The 21,949-nt window shown below is 34.0% G+C and overlaps 3 protein-coding genes across 5 annotated transcripts; all 3 read left to right on the plus strand.

Moving 5' to 3' along the window:
• Positions 1–6,940: 6,940 nt before the first annotated feature.
• Positions 6,941–8,137, plus strand: LOC128013215 (C-C motif chemokine 4-like). Its single transcript, XM_052596024.1, has 4 exons — positions 6,941–7,085; positions 7,178–7,289; positions 7,394–7,465; positions 7,593–8,137. The coding sequence occupies exons 1-4, from the start codon at positions 7,010–7,012 to the stop codon at positions 7,684–7,686; spliced, it is 354 nt and encodes a 117-aa protein (XP_052451984.1). The 5' UTR covers positions 6,941–7,009; the 3' UTR covers positions 7,687–8,137.
• Positions 8,138–9,393: 1,256 nt separating this feature from the next.
• On the plus strand, positions 9,394–11,073 carry LOC128013216 (C-C motif chemokine 12). 2 transcript variants are annotated; one of them, XM_052596026.1, is made up of 4 exons: positions 9,394–9,542; positions 10,468–10,594; positions 10,678–10,745; positions 10,829–11,073. In XM_052596026.1, the coding sequence occupies exons 1-4, from the start codon at positions 9,452–9,454 to the stop codon at positions 10,849–10,851; spliced, it is 309 nt and encodes a 102-aa protein (XP_052451986.1). In that variant the 5' UTR covers positions 9,394–9,451; the 3' UTR covers positions 10,852–11,073. The 2 variants fall into 2 exon arrangements, with proteins under 2 accessions (XP_052451986.1, XP_052451987.1); XM_052596027.1 differs by lacking the exon at positions 9,394–9,542 and adding an exon at positions 9,767–9,931.
• An 8,211-nt stretch (positions 11,074–19,284) lies between these two features.
• LOC128013217 (C-C motif chemokine 12-like) lies at positions 19,285–21,012 on the plus strand. Of its 2 annotated transcripts, none has more exons than XM_052596028.1 (4): positions 19,285–19,450; positions 20,372–20,498; positions 20,582–20,649; positions 20,733–20,998. In XM_052596028.1, the coding sequence occupies exons 1-4, from the start codon at positions 19,360–19,362 to the stop codon at positions 20,753–20,755; spliced, it is 309 nt and encodes a 102-aa protein (XP_052451988.1). In that variant the 5' UTR covers positions 19,285–19,359; the 3' UTR covers positions 20,756–20,998. The 2 variants fall into 2 exon arrangements, with proteins under 2 accessions (XP_052451988.1, XP_052451989.1); XM_052596029.1 differs by lacking the exon at positions 19,285–19,450 and adding an exon at positions 19,751–19,843 and having other exon boundaries at positions 20,733–21,012.
• The last annotated feature ends 937 nt before the right edge of the window (positions 21,013–21,949 follow it).

Genomic DNA, 21,949 nt, shown 5'->3' on the forward strand with positions numbered 1-21,949 from the left:
ACAAAGAGCGTTATTAATATCTGTCTCGTTGACTCGTCAGCAACGTGGGATGATTTCATCTTGACTACTTGAGCAACTTCCTGTGGTTTCTTGTCTCGCTAGCTTTGGTATCTTTGCATGCATCACCTACACAAACGCTTGATATTTCATTAGAAACACTGCGACGCAAATCAACCCAAGGGTCACCGAGACTTTGTTTAATTTTTCATGAGTTTGAACATTTAAAAAAAAAAATTTTTGAATGCATGTGACAGTATCAGTCCTAGACATGGGAGTAAAGGGTGGAGAATATTTCAACAGTCTGTCCCATCCCCAGGACTTGTATGAGGTGAGATCCAGGAAGCAGGTTGATAAGATAACCAGTGACCTCTACAATAACCCTCTTATTGCTCCATCCAGCTCCTAAAATAATCCTTGTGTTGAAAAAAGAAACGAATACATGCCTTACAATGGTAAATTAGAGTAACAATGTCAGCACAGACATTCTTTGTAAGTGTAATTTTATAAACCAACAAATGTGATTCTAAATTGTTTGTTTGTTTGTTTGTTTTTTGTATTTTTCAATAGTTTGAGAATGAGTCTGAGACTGAGCAGATAGAACTTTTAAATTCAATGACCCTTGACCACAAGTTCCTCAATCTCCTCTTGGTAAAGCAGCACAAGAAAGTAAATGAATGTTGGCGCTGTGGCTAATCTGTAAGCCACAGAAAGACAATGGGGGGGGGTAGCCTCTCACATTTCAAAACTGGTAGAAGCAGTGATGTTACAGAAGTGATGCAGAGGAAAGCTCTAAAGACAGACTCTTAAAACCATCCATGACTCTGTCGCTGTCTTGTGACATAGCTGTGGGGATTTCCTGTCCTGGCTGTGACTAAAGCCTCAAACTCACTTGGACTATAACTGTCCACCACACATAAAAATAACTCCTCTTGGCTGGAATGTACTGCACTAAATGCTAATTGTGTATATGGTATATTCCCTTGTTAAATATATCTCAAAGAGAAGAGGATGTGCGAAGTGACATTCACAGACCAGCATTTATGGTCAAGACCAAATAAGGCAGTGATGTCTACTGAAGACCGGGGCTAGTTGTCACATGGAAAGTTGTCACAAATACTTTTTCTCAGTAACTGTATGGTTTAGAGTCACACATCCATTACACAATTTGAAATTAATTTTCAATTACACAAAGATAAATAAAATAATTCAAAACATTAATAATGAGTGTATACTATTCCAATACCTTCAGTATTCTCCAGTTATTGCATTTTATGTCATGATTTACTTTTTTTTCTTTCTTTTTTTTCTAATAAAGGTCATACAATAAAATGTTATTCTCACTAATGGATCCTCAGTAGTGAATGGGTGCCGTCACAATGAGAGCTTGAACAGCTTGATGGAATATCATGGTATTGAGGTGTTGTATGTGTGGTTTAACTGTGGATATCATGATCTAAATATATGCTACTATGGAAGACCAGTGGTGACTTTTAATAAAATTCAAACAGTCAGAATAATTACATTTCACCAGAAAGGGAAGGAAAGGAAATGCTCTGTATTTCACTTATCCGTGTTCACACACAAACCAGTGAGTAGTGAACACATACACATTGTGAACACACATCCAGAGTAGTAGTTTTGTGAACACATACCTGGTCTTGGTATTGAGAATTCTTTTTTTTCGGGGGGGGGGATGGGGGTTGACAATTTTTTGGCCCTTAGCTTGAATCTTAAATATATTTTCAGCAAATTTTCATTTTTGGGTGAACTGTTCCTTTAAAGCGCTAATTCGCCACAGAAATAGCACTTTTTATTCACAGACTTCTAGTTCTGAGTGAACAAAAAAGTTATAAAAGCAACAAAAACAAAAAAAATAATAAATAAATATTAATTAATATTCTGGTAGGGAAAAATTATTGATTTGGTATATTATCCGTCACATTATTTTTTTTTTCCACACAAGTACCTGCCTAATGTTTGCATGCACCATTTTTTTCCACTTGAACATTTTGCACAACATGCTGTGGTTTGTTTTCACACAAGCTTCTGTGCAGTTGAATCATTATTGGTTTCACTTTTCACTCTAACACTTATATCCTAACTGCATGAATTATTTAATTAAAATGTGTTCCCTAATTAATCATATAATGCAATAATACACTTGTTGACAATGCTGATCTGTTGTGACAGTTATTTAATTCCCAATTTTTTATCCCGATTAACAAATTTTAGCAAAATTAAAGAACATCGCCAGAGCATCATCATCATACTAGCGTAACAAAATTATTACTTGGTCCTGTATTTTTGGCTTTCACGTGTCCAGATTTGACACTAGTCCCATGACAAATTTCACAGAAACCCTACAAATGACGATACTCTCCAGTTATCCTTGTCATTTCCAATAATTACATCATTTACAGTAGCTAATATCTCTGTGAAGCAACAACCTAGATAACTGTAAATGTTCATCTTTTAGAAGTAACCTCCATAACTCATGTCATGTCCATGTCATGCTGCAGAGTGATTAATCTTGCGTAAGTTATTCCGTTATGAAGCATTAACAAAGACGATACTTCCCGTTTCTGAGGACATAAAAAGCAATAGCAGCCCAAGTGCAGCAAACAGTTTGTGGAATCGGATAGCACACAGGATCCCTCAGGAAACATGTACCTGTCCTCAGCATCTCAACAAATGATCTGTTTGTTTTCTTTGGTTATATTCCTGTGTGCTTTCACATCAGGAGGTGAGTGTCCTTTGACTTCTGCACTCGCACACAAATTGACATTTGCACTCAATACTTAAGGAAAATTGTTACATTTATTTAAAAAATTTATTTATATGTTCAACCATAAACCTAATTAAATTCTTATAGATTATAGTTAAAACAAGGACACAAGTATTGGCCAATGTATTAAGAATACTCTGCTTAAGACATAATCTCTAAAGTCTTATTATCTTATGAAATTTAGCTTTATTTACATTGTTACACTTCGAGAGCTTCCGAAATCAACCTAAAAATGGGAAATACTTTTATTTATGGATGTCTTTCTGTCTGCTTGCAGTGATCTCTCATGACCCTAAAAGGCCAACCTGCTGCAAGGAGGAGATGCTCACGGATAAAGAACCTTTGATCAAAATAACAAGCTGTTACAACCTTCCAGCAACACGCAAATGTCTTGCAGCTGTAGTGTAAGTCTGTCAGTTAAAAACAATAATAATCAAATGCCTGCCAAATCTCTTCTTTGTCAAAAAGCATTTTATTGCATAAATTTTGTCAGTATATGTAGTCTAAATGCTTTTCACCTTTCATCTTTACAGGTTCGTTGATAAAAATAACTGGTTGCACTGCATCGATCCTAAGGCTCCATGGCTCAGTAAAAGGACAAAACGTCTACAAAAGGTTAGAGTCTTCAGATTATGAAAAAGAGTATGTAAGGAGTAATGCAGGATAGATGAACTGAATAAAATATGACAACCTCTGCATGGTTTATACAAACAAAGTCTATTATAAATTGGTATATATATAAAGGGCTACTTCCTGACCTGTTTTTCTTCTGTTCTAATTCAACAGAACGGTGTGATTTGTAAAGATTATACTAAAACTGAAGATACAGACATGGTGACCAAACATCTGTGAACTTCACCCAGAATCCGGTCTTCACCAGCCACACCAGCAAGGCTTCTTTTCCATCTCTGTTAGCCAGACAAGCTACACTGTACTACACAATTCTGCTCAATACACATGGCTCTTCTACGCTGGAAAAATATGTTGAACATATTGCACGAAGAAACAATCTGCGGTTCGCTTTCACACTTAGCTGCTGGGCAGTCTAAGTTATGTTATCCCTTTGTCTTTTTTATTTATTTTTCACATATTGATGTTCTAGTTTTATTTATAATGTTTAATTCATAAATCTTTATTTTCTTTTTAGAATTGTATGTATTATGCATTTGCTTTAAGTATTGTTTAATATATTTAATTTGTTTTTAATTCATCCGAGTATATATTTATTTTCCTATTATGACTTATAGAATATAATTTATTTAACTTGACATCAGTTAAAGTGTTTAAAATGTATTGGATGCAGTATGTATTAAACAAAGAGAAACTGCAATAAACACTACTAAATGTTGGTCTTCTGGAATGGAAATTTATCTAAAAACCAATTTAATAGAATACAACTAATATAAGTTTATTTCTGAATTTCTCCTGTGACTGTCTTAACCTTTGATTAAAGGCCTGAGGCCTACAGGAATGAGAGGTTAGCAACACCTTTCTAAATTATTTGAAACCATCAGAATATCTAAGGAGGGTCTTTGTGGTTAGAATGCATTTCACAAGTATTATCACACAGATTTCACATAGAGGTCACAGTAGAGATGAGATGAACACACACACACACACACACACACACATACACACTCACTCACTCACTCACACCCAATAACTGTCTGAGGAAACAACATCAGTCATATGTTCCGTTTCTCTAAAACACTGATGGGAACTGTGCATCATCATCCTCCAGAATAATAACAGTCAGACACGTATTAGAATTTGCTTATGTAAATATTTAGTGTAATGCTGTGAGAAATTATCTCAGACGAGTCTGATTTGTGAGCAATCACCACCGCAGCCATGTAAAGAATTTACAAAAAACTAACCTTTCATTAAAAACAAATATGTGTGTGTGAAGAGGTTTCATTATGATTTTATTTTTCTCCAACACCTTGTGGGCACGATTATTGGTCCCTTTTTACTGAATACTATTTGCAACCTCTTGAGTCTACTTCCATAATGTCAGATGAGTGTGGACATACCCAAAAAGATTTTGGAGACCATTCTTCCATACAGAATCTCTCCAGGTCCATGTTGGTGCCTCTCTTCTTCTGTTCAAATCACTTAATTTCTGCATGATTTAGGTCAGGGACTGTGATGGCCATGGCAGAACCTTCAGTTCGTGCTCATTGGCTCATTTTTGAATTGATTTAGATTTTTGCTTTGGGTTAATTTCCTTGATGGAAGATCCAACCAATGCTTATTCTAAGATTTCTTGCAGAGTCTGTCAGATTTAGATTTTTTTTATCTGTTGGTTTTTGACAGAATCTGTGAAACTATCTGAAGATGTCCAGGACCTCCGGCAGAAAAATACACACAACATTAAAGGGTTCGTATGATGCGATCTCAACTTTTCCTTACTCTTTGGAGTGTTACAAGTTCTTAGTGCATAAAGAAGATCTGTAAAGTTGCAAAGACTAAAGTCTCAAATCCAAATAGATATTCCTTATAAAAGTAAAGAATCAACCACACCCTCCTAAAATGGCTCATTTAAACACGCCCCCCACATGTCTACCTCACGTTGTGGGAAGATTTGCATAACGCTACCAAAATGTTCACGCAAAGGAAGAAGGCATAACTTTTATTCTTGCTGTTGCCGCTGCCGCCATGTTCTGAAGGTGTTTTCCTTGTGAAAGCGAAGCTTCTTTGTTTGGCCTTCCAAAGGGGACACAACAAGAAATCAGTGGTTAAGTTGTATTTACAACACTGTTCCAGAACAGTTTAACCCAAATATTCAGATGTATGGTGCTCATTTTATGGAGGACTGTTTCCTGATCCTGGGAGAAGACTACAATGCTAGCTGTTTTGACTCACAGTCTGTAAGTACGTTTATGTAAAAATTTGCCTCTGACAATTCAAACATGAGTTTTGAGCAGTTTAGAGTAGCACTTGTTGTTTGTCGTTTCTCTGATCACAAATATGGAAATGGTTTTATGTTTACGTGACGCAATGGATGCAGCGCTTCCAACGATTACTGAAACCACACATTTTTTCTTTGCGTGAACATTGCGTGGGCAGCATTGCACAAGTATTTCCACATAGTTACGTAGATATGTGGGGGCAGGTTTAACAAGCCTTTTTAGGGAGGTGTGGCAGAGTCTTAACTTTGATAAAGACCCCATATGACCCCATAGGAAAAATAATTTAGGAGCTGAGACAATTGGTTGACTTTATGAACCACTCTTATTCATAAGGAATAAGAGTAAAATTACATAATTCTTAGAGTTTTGACACAATTAAGAGTCATTTTTTACTCTGAGCAGCTTCAGACATATAGTACATGAACTATATCCTCTGGTTTTACTAATTCTGATGGATGATTAAGGGAATATGGCTTTTGTATTACCTCATATGTATACCTGTGAAATAGGAAGAAACATGGCTGGACAAAAAAAAAATGTTGAATGCTGAAACTTTTTGGGGGTTAATTTTTTAATTTAATTTTTTTTTTAGGGCTATATCCCATTCATGTGATCACACATTTTAACATAATTGTTTCATTTTTATATATCCATTTTTTTTTTTTATAATAGACTTAAAGTCATGAATGTGTTCTAATCTGTCAGTAGAGGATGCCTTCATGATAAACTGAAACAGTGTCTTGAATTTCAGAAGAATCTGACAGTATGGAGCAGCTCAGTGTGAAAATATTGTGAAATGGAAGAACTTGACCCATGCCTTTCCACCAGTTAACAAAACTCCCCAACAAACCTCTTAGGTGAAGTAACCGTAGCATATCAGCTCTTCCTTCCTAATTTGCTTCATTTGAAAACATGTCAACTTTACAAGATAAAACATATTTAAATTACTGAATTAGAAAAAGAAAGAAACCACTGGTAGACTGATGTGTTACAAATAAAGCTCTTTTTTTAGTATACACAGAATTTTTCAAAAATAGATGGCCTCATCTACATTTAAATATATTAATTGAGCAAATGACATTTACACCTGCTGTGACAAATGAATTCACTTCCAAAACAAACTACATGGAAATCCAGATACCGTGATGCAAAAGAACAATGATGAAATCATCCACAAAAATAAATGTGGCCGCAATGGACAGGATGCAGCCCATGCAGTTCCGCTTTATTGACTATTTAAGGTCGAGCTAGTAAGAGTTTTGAATATATTCTCTCTGACTCAAGAAGTGAGCACTGAAGATCGACTCTGACAATGGAGACATGCAGGACCCTCATGAGGAGTTTGGCTGTTGCGGTGGTCATTGCATCTGTGATCTGGACTACAACAGGTGAAGAGCTTTAACTGTTCATTCATTATTCTGTCTGATGGAACAATGCAGAATATTGAGGTTTAACCAGTTCTTTTGTTTTACTGTTGCAGGTCAAAATCTGGATAAATCATGCTGCACTCAAGTCTCCAGAGACAAGCTGAACGATCCTATCATCAATTTCAGGCTGCAACGTGAAAGTCTTCCATGTGTGAGGGCCGTCATGTAAGTATCACAGTTAATTTCTAAAGAAAACATGTCATGATTAGAAATAAACAGCATCTGATGTTATATTCATGTGTTTTCAATGTTTTGATTCTCTTTAACAGCTTTAAAACAGAGCGGGGAGAATTCTGCAGGGATCCAAGACAACCATGGGTGAAGGAGAAAGTTAATAATTTGTAAGTTAAACCTAACAAGTATGGTGAAACATAACAGAATTAGTAACAACATAAACTACTTTTTAAAGTGTATTGTGATGCATTTAATAAAGTATTCTTGTATTCACACTTTTTTTTTTTTTTACAGAAGAGCTCAAAGAAACAAACCCCTGACTTCCACAGCAGCCCCAACATCATCTATTAGTGACCAAACTCATGTGGGAGGAGCTACAAGAAACTGACAGCTCATCAGTCACAGATGTCTTAAAATTAGCTAATAATGAGAACATAATAATGAGTAGTTAGGCCTTTTAAAACTAGCTGATTTTGCTGTAGCATTTGAAACATTTTGTAAATTATGCACATTTAAATTGATTATTTAAAATATTATGTGTTGTCAAATACATGTGGGACAATTTGACAGTGACTGTTATTAATCTATTCAGAAACTGAATTACAGTGAAAATGTTTTGTAACAATTGTGGTTTAAATATTCTATTTTATGTTTCACATTGAAATTTATTTCACACAAATTTCACACAATGTACTAGTAATGGACTTGTTGCGTTAACTTGTGTCGAGAAGGCTGACACAAGTCTGAGTGAATTTTACTTGAATGAGAACATTCATTTTTTTTCTTTATTTGATGAAGCAAATGAACAACTGCATTTTGAAACTATTAATAAACTCTGATCAGCATCTACATGGTTTTGCTTGTGGTTGATTTTTCCAAATGTGTGCAAGAGGTCCTTCCTTAAACCTGAAGACATCTTTTCTCTTAAGCATTTTTTCTTTTCTTTATGGCTGGTTGCTGACTATGCACTATTTTTTTGTTATTTGTTCTATTGATTTTGTACATTTCCTCCATAAACAATATTAGGTACTATAGAATGAGTAAGTTGGTACAGTATACACAAGTGCTGACCTTTTGGATTTTTCCTTTATACCAAAAAATCATCAAAAACCACATCAGATATTAAAAACACAATAGTTAAATGTTCCTTCAACTCCATGCACTTTTATGTCCCAGGCGTTGAGTTTTATTCTACAAATGATCTTTTTTGCTTTTTTTCTTACAGTGTATGAAGGTGATATTAAAACTGTCTGTAAATCTTTAATTATGTGCTTATTTATTAATTATGCTTTTTCAAATGTCTATTATGTGTAGATTAAATGAAATAAGGTTCAATGTACAGTGTTTATATGAGGGAATATTCTGTATTGATTTTTCACAGTTGTTTTCCCCACATTTTGAATTAAGCATGGCAGTGTGTTGTGTTTAAGGGTTAAAGAAAATGTCCATAAACATTCATATTACCAGTATGTTATTATTATTTTTTTTTCTTAGAGTATGTATTTTAGAGTAATATTCTGAACTGTAACTAAACTTAAAAAGACAAAGCAATTTGGCCAATTTATTCCAAAACTGATAAAAAATGAATTGGAGAATATGATGGTAAAAGTCAAGAACAATATTAAACACAATACATAATGAGAAATGTTAACATAAGAATGTGGCTGAAATGTTTTTCAAAAAAATAAATTAATTAATTAATTAACCGAACCAAAGAAAGACCTAGTTAAAATATAAATATAATGGATTTTTTTATTAAAAATAAAATTGTAAAAATAACATTAAGGTAAAGAACATCCAATTAAATCCAAATCAGAAACTCAACACTTCAGCTTAAGTTACGTTTTCAGTTAAACTCATTTAACCCCTAAACTCATTTCGTGTATTGTGGTCTGTTTTGCATTTTTGGGGGGAGGGGGATACGTTTCTCATAAATTATGCTGATGGGTAAAATTGAATGTATTGTGGTTGAGAGGTGTGAATGCTTCTATGATAACTTGATGCTATGCTTTCAAAAGAGTGGTGGTAAGTTTGTGACGCATTACTTCTTTCTGACATCTACTGCACTGTATCTCTTAAAAGACCTCCACATAATAACTCACGCACATAATCAACACAACTAACTGACCAACACCAAACTACCTTCAATCTGGATGCCAAGAGCCATGGCCTGGACTTCTAGATTAATCACCATTGCTGTTCTGATCGCCCTCATGGGATGTTTCACTGGTGCACAAGCCAACTGTAAGTAACTAAACATGCAGCGCACAATATTTCAATACCATAGTCAGTGTCACTGTCTCTTCATGTGCTCCTAATACTGAGAAACCTTAGAAAGAGCCGTAAATCTTCAGGATATAATACTGCTGTGATCATGAATTTGACTTTTGTCACATGAGGTCAGCAGGAAACCTCTTACAGGTTAGAGATGTAAAGGAAGTGAATATCCTGTCTTGAAAAATACCATATAAAAAGACTGAGTCTAGATACAGCATCTTCAAAACAGAAGCTAGCCTGCAAACATATTCTTCTTGTGGTTATCTGAATATTTTACACCAACATCATGCAGCTCTGCTGGAAATTAGCTCTGATGATGCTGGTTCTTGTGTGTGTTACTGCACAGCAACACAACTGTAAGTTTTAGGATTTAATACTGGATTTGTATTTCTATCATCTTTTTTACATTTATACTCAGATTTTGGCCTAATCTACCCAAAATGCAAATTTAGTTTATATTTACTCTTTCTTATGTTATTCCCAATAACCTGAATGACTTATTTTTTTCTGTGGAAGACAAAAGACGATATTTTAAAGAATTTTGGTAAGAGTTTTGGTTCCCATTAACTTCCATTGTATGGACAAAAATATTAAGTCAAGGGGAACCGAAACTGCTTAGCTTCCAAAATTGTTCAATATCTTGTAGATAAAATAAATGCATACAGGTTTGGAAAGACATGGGGTTGAGTAAATGATGACAGAATTTCAATTTTGTGTGGAAAATCCTTTTAATGATGGTGAATCCATTGCTATTTATTGCATTTAGCTGTAGCACAGTTTAGTTTTCTTTGATGGAGCCCTTATCAATATCATGATCTTCTCATTTTCACACATAAACAGTACACACAAAATATAAATTCAGTGGAGATTTCAATCTCAATCTCTCTTTCAGATCGTCGTCCCACTCGTGTTGGCGTGAGCTGCTGTAAGGAAGTGTCAAGAGGAAGAATCCCTGCTTCAATTAAACTGATGGGATACAAGCATCAGAATGCTCTGAGTCCATGTGTGGATGCTATAATGTAAGCTCTCTCGTTATTTCACAGAAGTTAATATGTATATGATATTGTGTTCATTTCACTTCATGTTTATTTATCTCCTGCAGATTCTACACAGAGAAGGAAAAGTTATGTTCAGATCCAAAAGCACCCTGGATTAAAAACCGTCTGAATGGTACAAACCTAATAATTATATGACATTTTAATATGATGCTTATGTTATGTACTATTTAAAAAATATGATAATCTTTCCTCCAGGTCTGAAGAAGATAGTGGACTAAGAAAATGGAGGACTAGATGATGCTGCAAATCTATCTATACTATATATTTAATCAATCTATCTATTAAAAAGAGAATATATATTCTGTATGTTTATTTAAGCAAAAAAAAATATTATTTGATCTTCTTTATCTTTATCTTATGTGAATGTTAAGAGATGTTTAAAGACTTTGTTTAATCTGCTCTAAAATTAAAAAGCATATTTTGAAAAATAACCATTAAAATTGTGCTTCTTTTGACACAAACATCCAGACTTTCATTTAAATGATATTTAAGATGAATCATTAAAGAAATAGTTCACACAAAAAAGGGAAATTCTGTCATTATTTACTCATCCTCATGTCATTCCCAATATGTATGACTTTTTCTCTTGCGTGGGATATTATAATGGTAATTTTATGTTCCTTGTGAGCCTTTTTGAGGCTTGAAAGATTTAATCCACCTGTAACTGAATGAAGTCAGTAGTGTGTGAAATATTCCTCTGCCTAACTATCTTGTGTTACAGTAATGGTATGTTCTCCATCTAGTGGAGAACAGCACCTAAAGCACAGAGTAGGTCATAATGCATTATCAGTCAAATAAAGTGTCACCCCTGGTTAGTTGACTACAACTAAACAAATTATACATTTTATGGAAATATTAAACAGAAACAAACTTGAACAAAATAACAGCACGCCCCCAAACAAGACATTCAAAAACAACTAAAAGTATTTCTAAAAGATTTACTAACATGACACAGTTTCTCAAAATTCGCTTAAAGACATTAGCCTACACTGGCAACACCGTAATAAAGCGAAGGCTAATCAAAGCTAATCACCTGGTGCTATTTATAAAGAAGAAGAAAAATCGATTTTGTGTGAGGTCTTTTTTTTTTTTTTTTTTTTTTTTTTAGTCTTTGAGAATATGTTACTCAGTAGGTTCCCTGAATGACCATGAATTTCCAATATACTAAATGCAACTGTGAAAAATTGTTTCGACACACACAGTGTTGGCACTATTTAAAATTTAAATAAATATTTAGTTTTTTATGCTGCTAAGAGAACCAATGGTGACTTACATGCTGTTGCAGAAATGGCATCCGTATACAAAAACGGGATCAGTGTCAAAATTGCATTGATGAACATAATGATGACCAGAACAATGGATGGGACAAAAATATGATACATGCTTTTTAGGAACATTAAACACTTCTGATTTTGCCCTATTTTTCCTTGATATGCTTTTTTATTATTCTCAAAAATGCAGAGCTGCCAACTTCCATTTTTCAGTGTATAAACAACCCGCACCCGACCGACATTTTCAACTAACCCGCCCACAACTCGGACCGCAAAAAAAAACGTCCCTTTATATTAATGAAATTACTTAAATATGCTATAGCCTACAGGATAATAAGCATTATGATTGCATGCATAAAGCTTGCCACAAAGAACCGGTTAAAGTAGGCCTAATGATTATGAATGTTTCTAAATTAGCAAGGACTCCAAGGAGACATTTAATTGTTTAGTAATAAACTGGAGTTTTCTGTGTCGCTGCAAAGATGAAGTTGGCAATGTGGACTCACCATGAATGCCAGAGAGAAATGCACATTTCATATGTATTACATAATCAGAGAGTAGCCTATTTATTTTGGTTTGAATATTTTCGTTTAAAAGGAGACATTTCAAGCTTTCTGTAATATATAGCCTATATTTCTCAAATCTGTGAGGTACAAGTGGAATTTCGGCGCCCTCCGGTAGACATGCAATGCAAGTGATTGTGCCGGAGCCTTATTACATTGTCTGCTATAGCTATATATTTGCTTCTTATTTATTTAATACAGGCAATTGATTGATAAAATATTGATCATATTTAAGATACAATTGATATAAAATGAAAATGTTTTAAAATGAGTTTTCTATAAATCAAAACTTATTGAAGTTGTCAAAGTCATGTTTTACCAAAAACTGTGCCGTTGCTCCCCAGTCTTCACCTTTTCTCTTGCCGCCTCCATCTCTACCTGCAGACAGAGCTCGTGCCAGTTATTCAGCCAATAAAGTGTAGGCCTATGTATTTCAAAATTGAGTCTAGTACTATATAAATTAAAAAGGTTTAATTGGCATCATTATTTCAAAAGACCCGACCGACCGTGACCTGAATATCATAAAAAATATTTTTGGATTACTTGTAAATGTGGGTAACTGCAGGTGACCGCAGGCACCCGCTCATTTTGGGTCAACCCGCACATCACTGATTCCTTTACAGTTTTTTATGATTGCTATGACATTTTTTTCAATACTTCTAATAATTTTTCTAAATTCTTAACACACCAACACACCTACAACACACAGCTGAGAAAACAGTTAATTCCATGTTCAAAATCACACATTGCAAACTGTGACGAGTGGGGCAGGGGTCGAGAGCTGTGGGAACGGACCGAGGCCGGAGTGATTTATATAATAGACAGTATAATAATTTATCATAGATTGTGTTTTACACTACAGTTTCTTTTTCTTTTTGGGTTTAGTAAATGCATGTATTTTGTTTATTTTGCTGCAGAAATTCAGTGCAAAATTTGAATGACCATCTCAGAGTAGCTTTATAGAATGAACGGTCTATGTGGGAAACAAAGACAGACAGAACTGCTCCAGTAAAGGCTTTATTTGCAACAGGACATTAGAAAAATTGAGAAGATGTGATCTAATCTGCCCAATCTTCTGCGTTTGACCACATATTCTCATCCACATCACACCTGATATCTTCTCTGGCAAGGCATCTTGGGAAGTATCTTTTGGTATGCCCTATCCACTTGTGGTATTGTTCTGTATGTCAGATGTCTTGCCATGCAGCATCCATTGTATCCTGAAGGGACATTTGGTCCTGTGGACGATGTTCAAAACCCTTCAATCTCCAGACTCAGAAAAACTCCTCAGTGGGGTTAAAGAAAGAGTAAGGGCAAGGAAAACAAATATCATTGACTGACTGCTCTGGGAATGGTAAAATGCACATTGTTCCATTTTTATCACATATATTGGCAAGTGTTCTTCCACCTGTCCCCTTTCTCTGGCACCAGTCTTTCATACAGATAGGTGAAACGGAGGCTTGCATCTGGCGATTACGTTTTGGTTGCACCAGCAGTGTGGAAAGGTTTTGACCATGAGAATAATGAGATTAATGAGCCAGTGGGTTATATTGCTGGATCAGTGAGCGCAGGAACGTGCTGAAGCCATCTACAGTGGATTCAATAATTTTCCTCCACAAACATATGTAGGCCTAGCCTAATATCTGTGAGTAAAGGTTTTTCTAATGATAACTAAATATTAATTGAATCTTAAATGCATAACGTAGAAAGAGTGTATAGACTAATGTTGGCATTATTATTTTATAAAATTTCAGCTGCTAGTGGCGAAATAGAATAATTTTGTTATTGCCAAATACCCATCTTAATTTAGAATTTATCTTAATTTAATTTGTTAAGAAAGACTTGTTTTTATTGGTGCGTTGGTGTATTTATAGGCTAAATGAGCCTAGGCCTGTTTAGAGTGCTAAGATGTTACGATGTTACAGAGGGCTTATAGTCTACTTAAGTCATTAATAAATTGTTAAAACATGTATAAATGACAAATTCTTGACAAAAGGCAAAAGAGCTGTGTGCATGTTCATTTGAATAATGTCGGGCTGTAAACGAGTTTGGGCTTTTAAAAAGTCAATCAAAATGTGCTTGTCAGGCTCGGGTTGTGTCGGGCCTAATTTTTAAGGCCCAATTACAGCTCTAGTGTGACCCTCTTTTCAAAATTCTTACATGTGTGAAGGCCGTCATGTAAGAATCACAGTTCATTTCTAAAGAAAACGTCACTAGTTCAACAGCATCTGATATTATATTTCTGTGTACAGTGTTTTCATTCTCTTTGACAACTTTGAGACTAAAGAACAAAGGTACTGCAAAGATACTCCTAAACAACGATGGGTGCAGAAGAAAGTTCAACAGTTTGTGTAAGTTAAACCCAACTAGTATGTTGAAATATAGCAACATAAAAAGGACCTAGTGTTTTAATGTAGTATTCTTGTATTCTTCCAGTTTTGTTTTGTTTTGTTTGTTGTTTTTTACAGCAAAAACACCAGACCACCAACATCATCTATTAGTGTCTGAGCTCGTGTGGGAGGACTTTCACAAGCAACTGACAGCACATTATGAATCATCATCATCACAATCTCAAAGTAATGAGAACACATCACTCAGAAGTTACACGTTTCAAAATTATTTAAATCTTTTAAATATGATAAAAATGTAAGTGTTGTAAGTTTAACCTAACAAGTATGGTGGAACATGATGTCACAAATGTCTAAAAATAAGCTAATAATATAATAAAGTAGTTGGGCCTTTTAAAACTAAAAGTTGAAGAGATTTTGCTGTAGTATTTTGGAACTTTTTTGTAAATTATGCACATTTAAATTTAGTATATAAAATATTATATGTTGTCAAATACATGTAGGACCATTCGAGAGTGACAGTTCTTAATCTATTCAGAAACTGAATTACAGTGAAACAGTTTTTTAACAATTGTGGTTTAAATATTATATTTTAATCACATTGAAATATATTTCACTCAATGTACTACAGTAGTAATGGACTTGTGTCATTAACTCGTGTCTCAAGAAGGCTGACGCAAGTCTGAGTGAATTTTAGACTGATTTGAAAGAGAAAAAAAGTTGTGATATTTGATAATGCAACTGTAATCTGAAACTATAAATAAACTCTGACTGTGGTTGATTTTTCCAAATGTGTTCAAGAGGTCCTTCCTTAAACATCAAGACATCTTTTATCTTGACCTTTTAACCTCTTGTATTTATTTGTTTATTTATTTATTTATTTTGTGGCTGGTTGCTGGCTATGCATATTTTTTTGTTATTTGTGCTATTGATTTTGTAAATTTTCTCCATAATATGTTATGTACTGTAGAATGAGAAAATAGGTATAAAAAAAACTTGAGTGCTGACCTTTTGGATTTTTTTCCATATATTCAGACTCTTGCAGAGTCAGTCAGATTTAGATTTTTTATCTGTCGGCATTTGGCATAATCCATGTTACTAGTATCTGAAGATGTCCAGGAACTCCAGGAACTAATGATTCAGCATATAACTGTGTCCATGGGGTACTTTTTTACCCTTATGTAAAGTCTAGAAGTAAAATGCCATCATTAATAGAGTTTTGACACATTTAAGAGTAACTTTTTTTTTATTCGGAGCGGTTTATACATATGGCCCTGAACTATATTCTGGTATATATCTGGTTTTACTCATTGTGAAGGATGATTAAGGGAATGTGACTTTTGTGTTGCCTCATATTTTTACTCCTGTGAAACAAGAAGGAACATGGCTGGACAATTACATGTTTGTAGTCTGTTTTGCTAATCTGTGGAACATAAAATAAGATATTTTGAGGAATTAAAAAAAATAGAATGCTAAGACTTAAAAAAAAACTTTTTTGGGTAAATAATAACAATCTTGTTTTTGGTTTATTTTTGTTCTGTCTATATAATTATTATTTAGTTTTTATATATACATTTTTTAAACTTAAAAGGTTAGTTCGCCCAAAAATGAAAATTATGTCATTAATAACTCACCCATATGCTGTTCCAAACATGTAAGACCTCCTTTTATCTTCGGAACACAGTTTAAGATATTTTGGAACAGCATAAGGGTGAGTTATTAATGACATAATTTTCATTTTTGGGCGAACTAACCCTTTAATAGACTTCCAGTCATGAATGTGTTCCAATCTGTCAGAAAAGGATGCTTTCATGATAAATTGAAACAGTGTCTTGAATTTCAGAAGAATCTGACAGTATGGAGCAGCTCAGTGTAAAAATATTGTGAAATGGAAAAACTTGACCAATGCCTTTCCACCAGTTAACAAAACTCCCCAACAAACCTCTTAGGTGAAGTGACTGTAGCATGTCAGCTCTTCCTTCCTAATTTGCTTCATTTGAAAACATGTCAACTTTACAAGATAAAATATATTAAAATTTCTGAATTAAAAAAGAAAGAAAAAAAATATTGGTACACTCATTTGTTCTATTGACATGTTAAAAATAAAGCTCTTTTTTCAGCATACACTGAACTCGTATCAATTAAATGACTGACAGCAAGGTTTGAAATTAAATATAATGTAATACTTTTTCAAACAGAGATTCCCCCATCTATATTTACATATTTTAATTGAGCATGACATTTACACCTACTATGACAAATGAGTCCAATCCCAAAATAAACTAGATGGAAATCCAGATACCGTGATGCAAAAGAACAATGATGAAATCATCTACACAAATAAATGTGGCCACAATGGACAGGATGCAGCCCATGCAGTTCCGCTTTATTGACTATTTAAGGTCGAGCTAGTAAGAGTTTTGAATATATTCTCTCTGACTCCAGAAGTGATCACTGAAGATCGACTGTGACAATGGAGACACGCAGGACCCTCATGAGGAGTTTGGCTGTTGCGGTGGTCATTGCATCTGTGATCTGGACTACAACAGGTGAAGAGCTTTAACTGTTCATTCATTATTCTGTCTGATGAAACAATGCAGAATATTGAGGTTTATCCAGTTCTTTTGTCTTACTGTAGCTCAAGATCAAAAACTGGATAAATCATGCTGCACTCAAGTCTCCACAGCCAAGCTGACCGATCCCATCCTCAATATCAGGCTGCAACGTGAAAGTCTTCCATGTGTGAAGGCCGTCATGTAAGTATCAGTTCATTTCTAAAGAAAACATGTCATGATTAGAAATCAACAGCATCTGTTACAGTTACATTTCTGTGTTTTCAATGTTTTCATTCTCTTTGACAGTTTTGAGACTGAGCTGAGAGATTTCTGCATTGACCCAAGACAACCATGGGTGAAGGAGAAAGTTAAGCAGTTTTTGTAAGTTAAACCTAACAAGTGTGGTGAAACATAACAGAATTAGTAACAACATAAAAGGCTTATGACATATATTGTGATGCAATCAGTATAGTAATCTTGTATTCACGCCTTTTTTTTTTTTTTTTTACAGCAGAGCTCAAAGAAACAAACCCTGACTTCCACAGCAGCCCCAACATCATCTATTAGTGACCAAACTCATGTGGGAGGAGCTACACAAGAAATTGACAGCTCATCAGTCACAAATGTCTAAAAATATGCTAATAATGTAATAAATTAGTTAGGCCTTTTAAAACTACAAAGTTTAAGAGATTTTGCTGTAGTGTTTTGGAACTTTTTTGAGTATTTAAAAAAGTATATGTTGTCAAATACATGTAGGACACTTTGATATTGACAGTTCTTAATCAGAAACTGAATTAATGTAAAAAAAAAATTGTAACAATTGTGGTTTAAATATTATATTTTATTTTTCACATTGAAATATATTTTACTCAGTGTACTAGTAATGGACTTGTGTCATTAACTCATGTGTCAAGAAGGCTGACGCAAGTCTGAGTGAATTTTAGACTGATTTGAATGAGAACAGAGCTGGATTTTACTTTCTTCTTTTTTTTCTTTTTTTTTCTTTTTTTTTGATGAAGCAAATGAACAGCTGTAATCTGAAACTATAAATAAACTCTGATCATCATCTACTGGTTTTGCTTGCGGTTGATTTTTCCAAATGTGTTCAAGAGGTCCTTCCTTAAACATCAAGACATCTTTTCTCTTAAGGATTTTCAATATTTTCTTTGTGATTGGTTGCTGGCTATGCACTATATTTTGTTATTTGTGCTATTTATTTTGTATATTTCCTCCAATAACAAATATTACATACTTATAGAATGAGTAAGCTGGTACAGTATAAACTTGTGTGCAGACCTTTTCGATTTTACTTTTTTCCAAACGTTAGTTTAATTAATGACAATACCAAAAAATCATCAAAAATCAGATATTAAAAACAAAATAATTTAATATTCCTTCAACTCCAGGCACTTTTATATACCAGGGGTTGATTTTTATTTTGGCCAATTTATTCCAATTTATTAATTTAAGAAATTTGATGATAAAAGAACGATATTAAACACACATGATGGAAATATTAACATAAGAATGTGGTTGAAATGTTTTTAAGAAAACCAAAAGTGATCATCGCTGAAGAAACACCCAGTTAAAATGTAAATATAAAAGCTTTTTTGATTAAAATAAAAAAAAAATATTAAGGTAAAGAACATCCAATTACATCCAAATCAGAAACTCAACACTTCTACTTAAGTTTTCAGATAAACTCATTTAACGCCTAAACTCATTTCACGTATTTTGGTCTGTTTTGCATTTTTGGGGGGAGGGGGATTAGTTTCTCATGAATTATGCTGATGGGTAAAATTGAATCTATTGTGGTTGAGAGGTGTGAATGCTTCTATGATAACTTGATGCAATGCTTTCAAAAGAGTGGTGGTAAGTTTGTGACACATTACTTCTTTCTGACAGCTACTGCACTGTATCTCTTAAAAGACCTCCACATAATAACTCACGCACATATACAACACCAACACCAAATTACCTTCGATCTGGATGCCAAGAGCCATGGCCTGGACTTCTAGATTAATCACCATTGCTGTTCTGATCGCCCTCATGGGATGTTTCACTGGTGCACAAGCCAACTGTAAGTAACTAAACATGCAGCGCACAATATTTCAATACCATAGTCAGTGTCACTGTCTATTTATGTGCTCCTGATAATGAGAAACCTTAGGAAGAGCCCTAAATCTTCAGGATATAATACTGCTGTGATCATGAATTTGACTTTTGTCACATGAGGTCAGCAGGAAACTTCTTACAGGTTAGAGATGTAAAGGAAGTGAATATCCTGTCTTGAAAAATACCATATAAAAAGACTGAGTCTAGATACAGCATCTTCTAAACAGAAGCTAGCTTTCAAACTTATTCTTCTTGTGGTTATCTGAATATTTTACACCATGCAACATCATGCAGCTCTGCTGGAAATTAGCTCTGATGATGCTGGTTCTTGTGTGTGTTACTGCACAGCAACACAACTGTAAGTTGTAGGATTTAATACTGGATTTCTATTTCTATAATCTTTTTTACATTTATACTCAGATTTTGGCCTAATCTACCCAAAAAGGCAAATTTAGTTTATATTTACTCTTTCTCATGGTTTTCCCAATAACCTGAATGACTAAATTTCTTCTGTGGAAGACAAAATAAGATATTTTAAAGAATTTTGGTAACAGTTTTGGTTCCCATTAACTTCCATTGTATGGATAAAAATATTAAGTCAAGGGGAACCAAAACTGCCTAGCTTCCAAAATTGTTCAATATCTTATATATAAAATAAATGGAAAGACATGGGGTTGAGTAAATTATGAAAGAATTTCAATTTTGTGTGGATAATCCTTTTAATGATGGTGAAACCATTGCTATTTATTGCATTTAGCTGTTAGCACAGTTTAGTTTTTTATTTGATGGAGCCTTTATCAATATCATGATCTTCTCATTTTCACACATAAACAGTACACACAAAATATAAATTCAGTGGAGATTTCAATCTCAATCTCTCTTTCAGATCGTCGTCCCACTCGTGTTGGCGTGAGCTGCTGTAAGGAAGTGTCAAGAGGAAGAATCCCTGCTTCAATTAAACTGATGGGATACAAGCATCAGAATGCTCTGAGTCCATGTGTGGATGCTCTAATGTAAGATCTCTCGTTATTTCACAGAAGTTAATATGTATATGATATTGTGTTCATTTCACTTCATGTTTATTTATCTCCTGCAGATTCTACACAGAGAAGGAAAAGTTATGTTCAGATCCAAAAGCACCCTGGATTAAAAACCGTCTGAATGGTACAAACCTAATAATTATATGACATTTTAATATGATGCTTATGTTATGTACTATTTAAAAAACATGATAATCTTTCCTCCAGGTCTGAAGAAGATAGTGGACTAAGAAAATGGAGGCCTATAGCTGCAAGTCTATCTATACAGTATATGTAATCAATCTATCTATTAAAACGAGAATATATATTCTGTATGTTTATTTAAGCAAAAAAAAATATTATTTGATCTTCTTTATCTTTATCTTATGTGAATGTTAAGAGATGTTTAAAGACTTTGTTTAATCTGCTCTAGAATTAAAAAGCAATTTTTGAAAAATAACCATTAAAATTGTGCTTCTTTTGACACAAATATCCAGACTTTCATTTAAATCATATTTAAGATGAATCATTAAAGAAATAGTTCACACAAAAAAGGGAAATTATGTCATTCTTTACTCATCCTCATGTCATTCCCAATATGTATGACTTTTTCTCTTGCGTGGGATATTATAATGGAAATATAATGTTGCTTGTGAGCCTTTTTGAGCCTTGAAAGACTCAATCCACCTGTAACTGAATGAAGTCATTAATAGTGTGTGAAATATTCCTCTGCCTAACTATCTTGTGTTACAGTAATGGTATATTCTCCATCTAGTGGAGAACAGCACCTAATGCACAGAGTAGGTCATAATGCATTATCAGTCAAATAAAGTGTCACCCCTGGTTAGTTGACTACAACTAAACAAATTATACATTTTATGGAAATATTAAACAGAAACAAACATGAACAAAATAACAGCACGCCCCCAAACAAGACATTCAAAAACAACTAAAAGTATTTCTAAAAGATTTACTAATATGACACAGTTTCAAGACATTAGCCTACACTGGCAACACCGTAATAAAGCGAAGGCTAATCAAAGCTAATCACCTGGTGCTATTTATAAAGAAGAAGAAAAATCGATTTTGTGTGAGGTCTTTTTTTTTTGTTGGCACTATTTAAAATTTAAATAAATATTTAGTTTTTTATGCTGCTAAGAGAACCAGCCTTGACTTACATGCTGTTTCAGAAATGGCATCCGTATACAAAAACGGGATCAGTGTCAAAATTGCATTGATGAACATAATGATGACCAGAGCAATGGATGGGACAAAAATATGATACATGCTTTTTAGGAACATTAAACACTTCTGATTTTGCCCTATTTTTCCTTGATATTCTTTTTTATTATTCTCAAAAATGCAGAGCTGCGAACTTCCATTTTTTGAATCACTAAGGAATATGATTTCAACTAAAAATCTTTACTGTTCTACTCAGAAAAGTG

Source organism: Carassius gibelio, chromosome B24 (assembly GCF_023724105.1).
Source record: "Carassius gibelio isolate Cgi1373 ecotype wild population from Czech Republic chromosome B24, carGib1.2-hapl.c, whole genome shotgun sequence".
Classification (NCBI taxonomy): Eukaryota; Metazoa; Chordata; class Actinopteri; order Cypriniformes; family Cyprinidae; genus Carassius; species Carassius gibelio.

Bases quoted from the DNA above. Each gene is read 5' to 3' on its own strand.
- LOC128013215 (XM_052596024.1), top strand. From the start codon at position 7,010: ATGGAGACATGCAGGACCCTCATGAGGAGTTTGGCTGTTGCGGTGGTC. The intron at 7,086-7,177 runs GTGAAGAGCTTT...TTACTGTTGCAG, and splicing joins TGTGATCTGGACTACAACAG to GTCAAAATCTGGATAAATCA. The intron at 7,290-7,393 runs GTAAGTATCACA...TCTCTTTAACAG, and splicing joins CCATGTGTGAGGGCCGTCAT to CTTTAAAACAGAGCGGGGAG.
- LOC128013216 (XM_052596026.1), top strand. From the start codon at position 9,452: ATGCCAAGAGCCATGGCCTGGACTTCTAGATTAATCACCATTGCTGTT. The intron at 10,595-10,677 runs GTAAGCTCTCTC...TATCTCCTGCAG, and splicing joins CCATGTGTGGATGCTATAAT to ATTCTACACAGAGAAGGAAA. The intron at 10,746-10,828 runs GTACAAACCTAA...TCTTTCCTCCAG, and splicing joins GATTAAAAACCGTCTGAATG to GTCTGAAGAAGATAGTGGAC.
- LOC128013217 (XM_052596028.1), top strand. From the start codon at position 19,360: ATGCCAAGAGCCATGGCCTGGACTTCTAGATTAATCACCATTGCTGTT. The intron at 20,499-20,581 runs GTAAGATCTCTC...TATCTCCTGCAG, and splicing joins CCATGTGTGGATGCTCTAAT to ATTCTACACAGAGAAGGAAA. The intron at 20,650-20,732 runs GTACAAACCTAA...TCTTTCCTCCAG, and splicing joins GATTAAAAACCGTCTGAATG to GTCTGAAGAAGATAGTGGAC.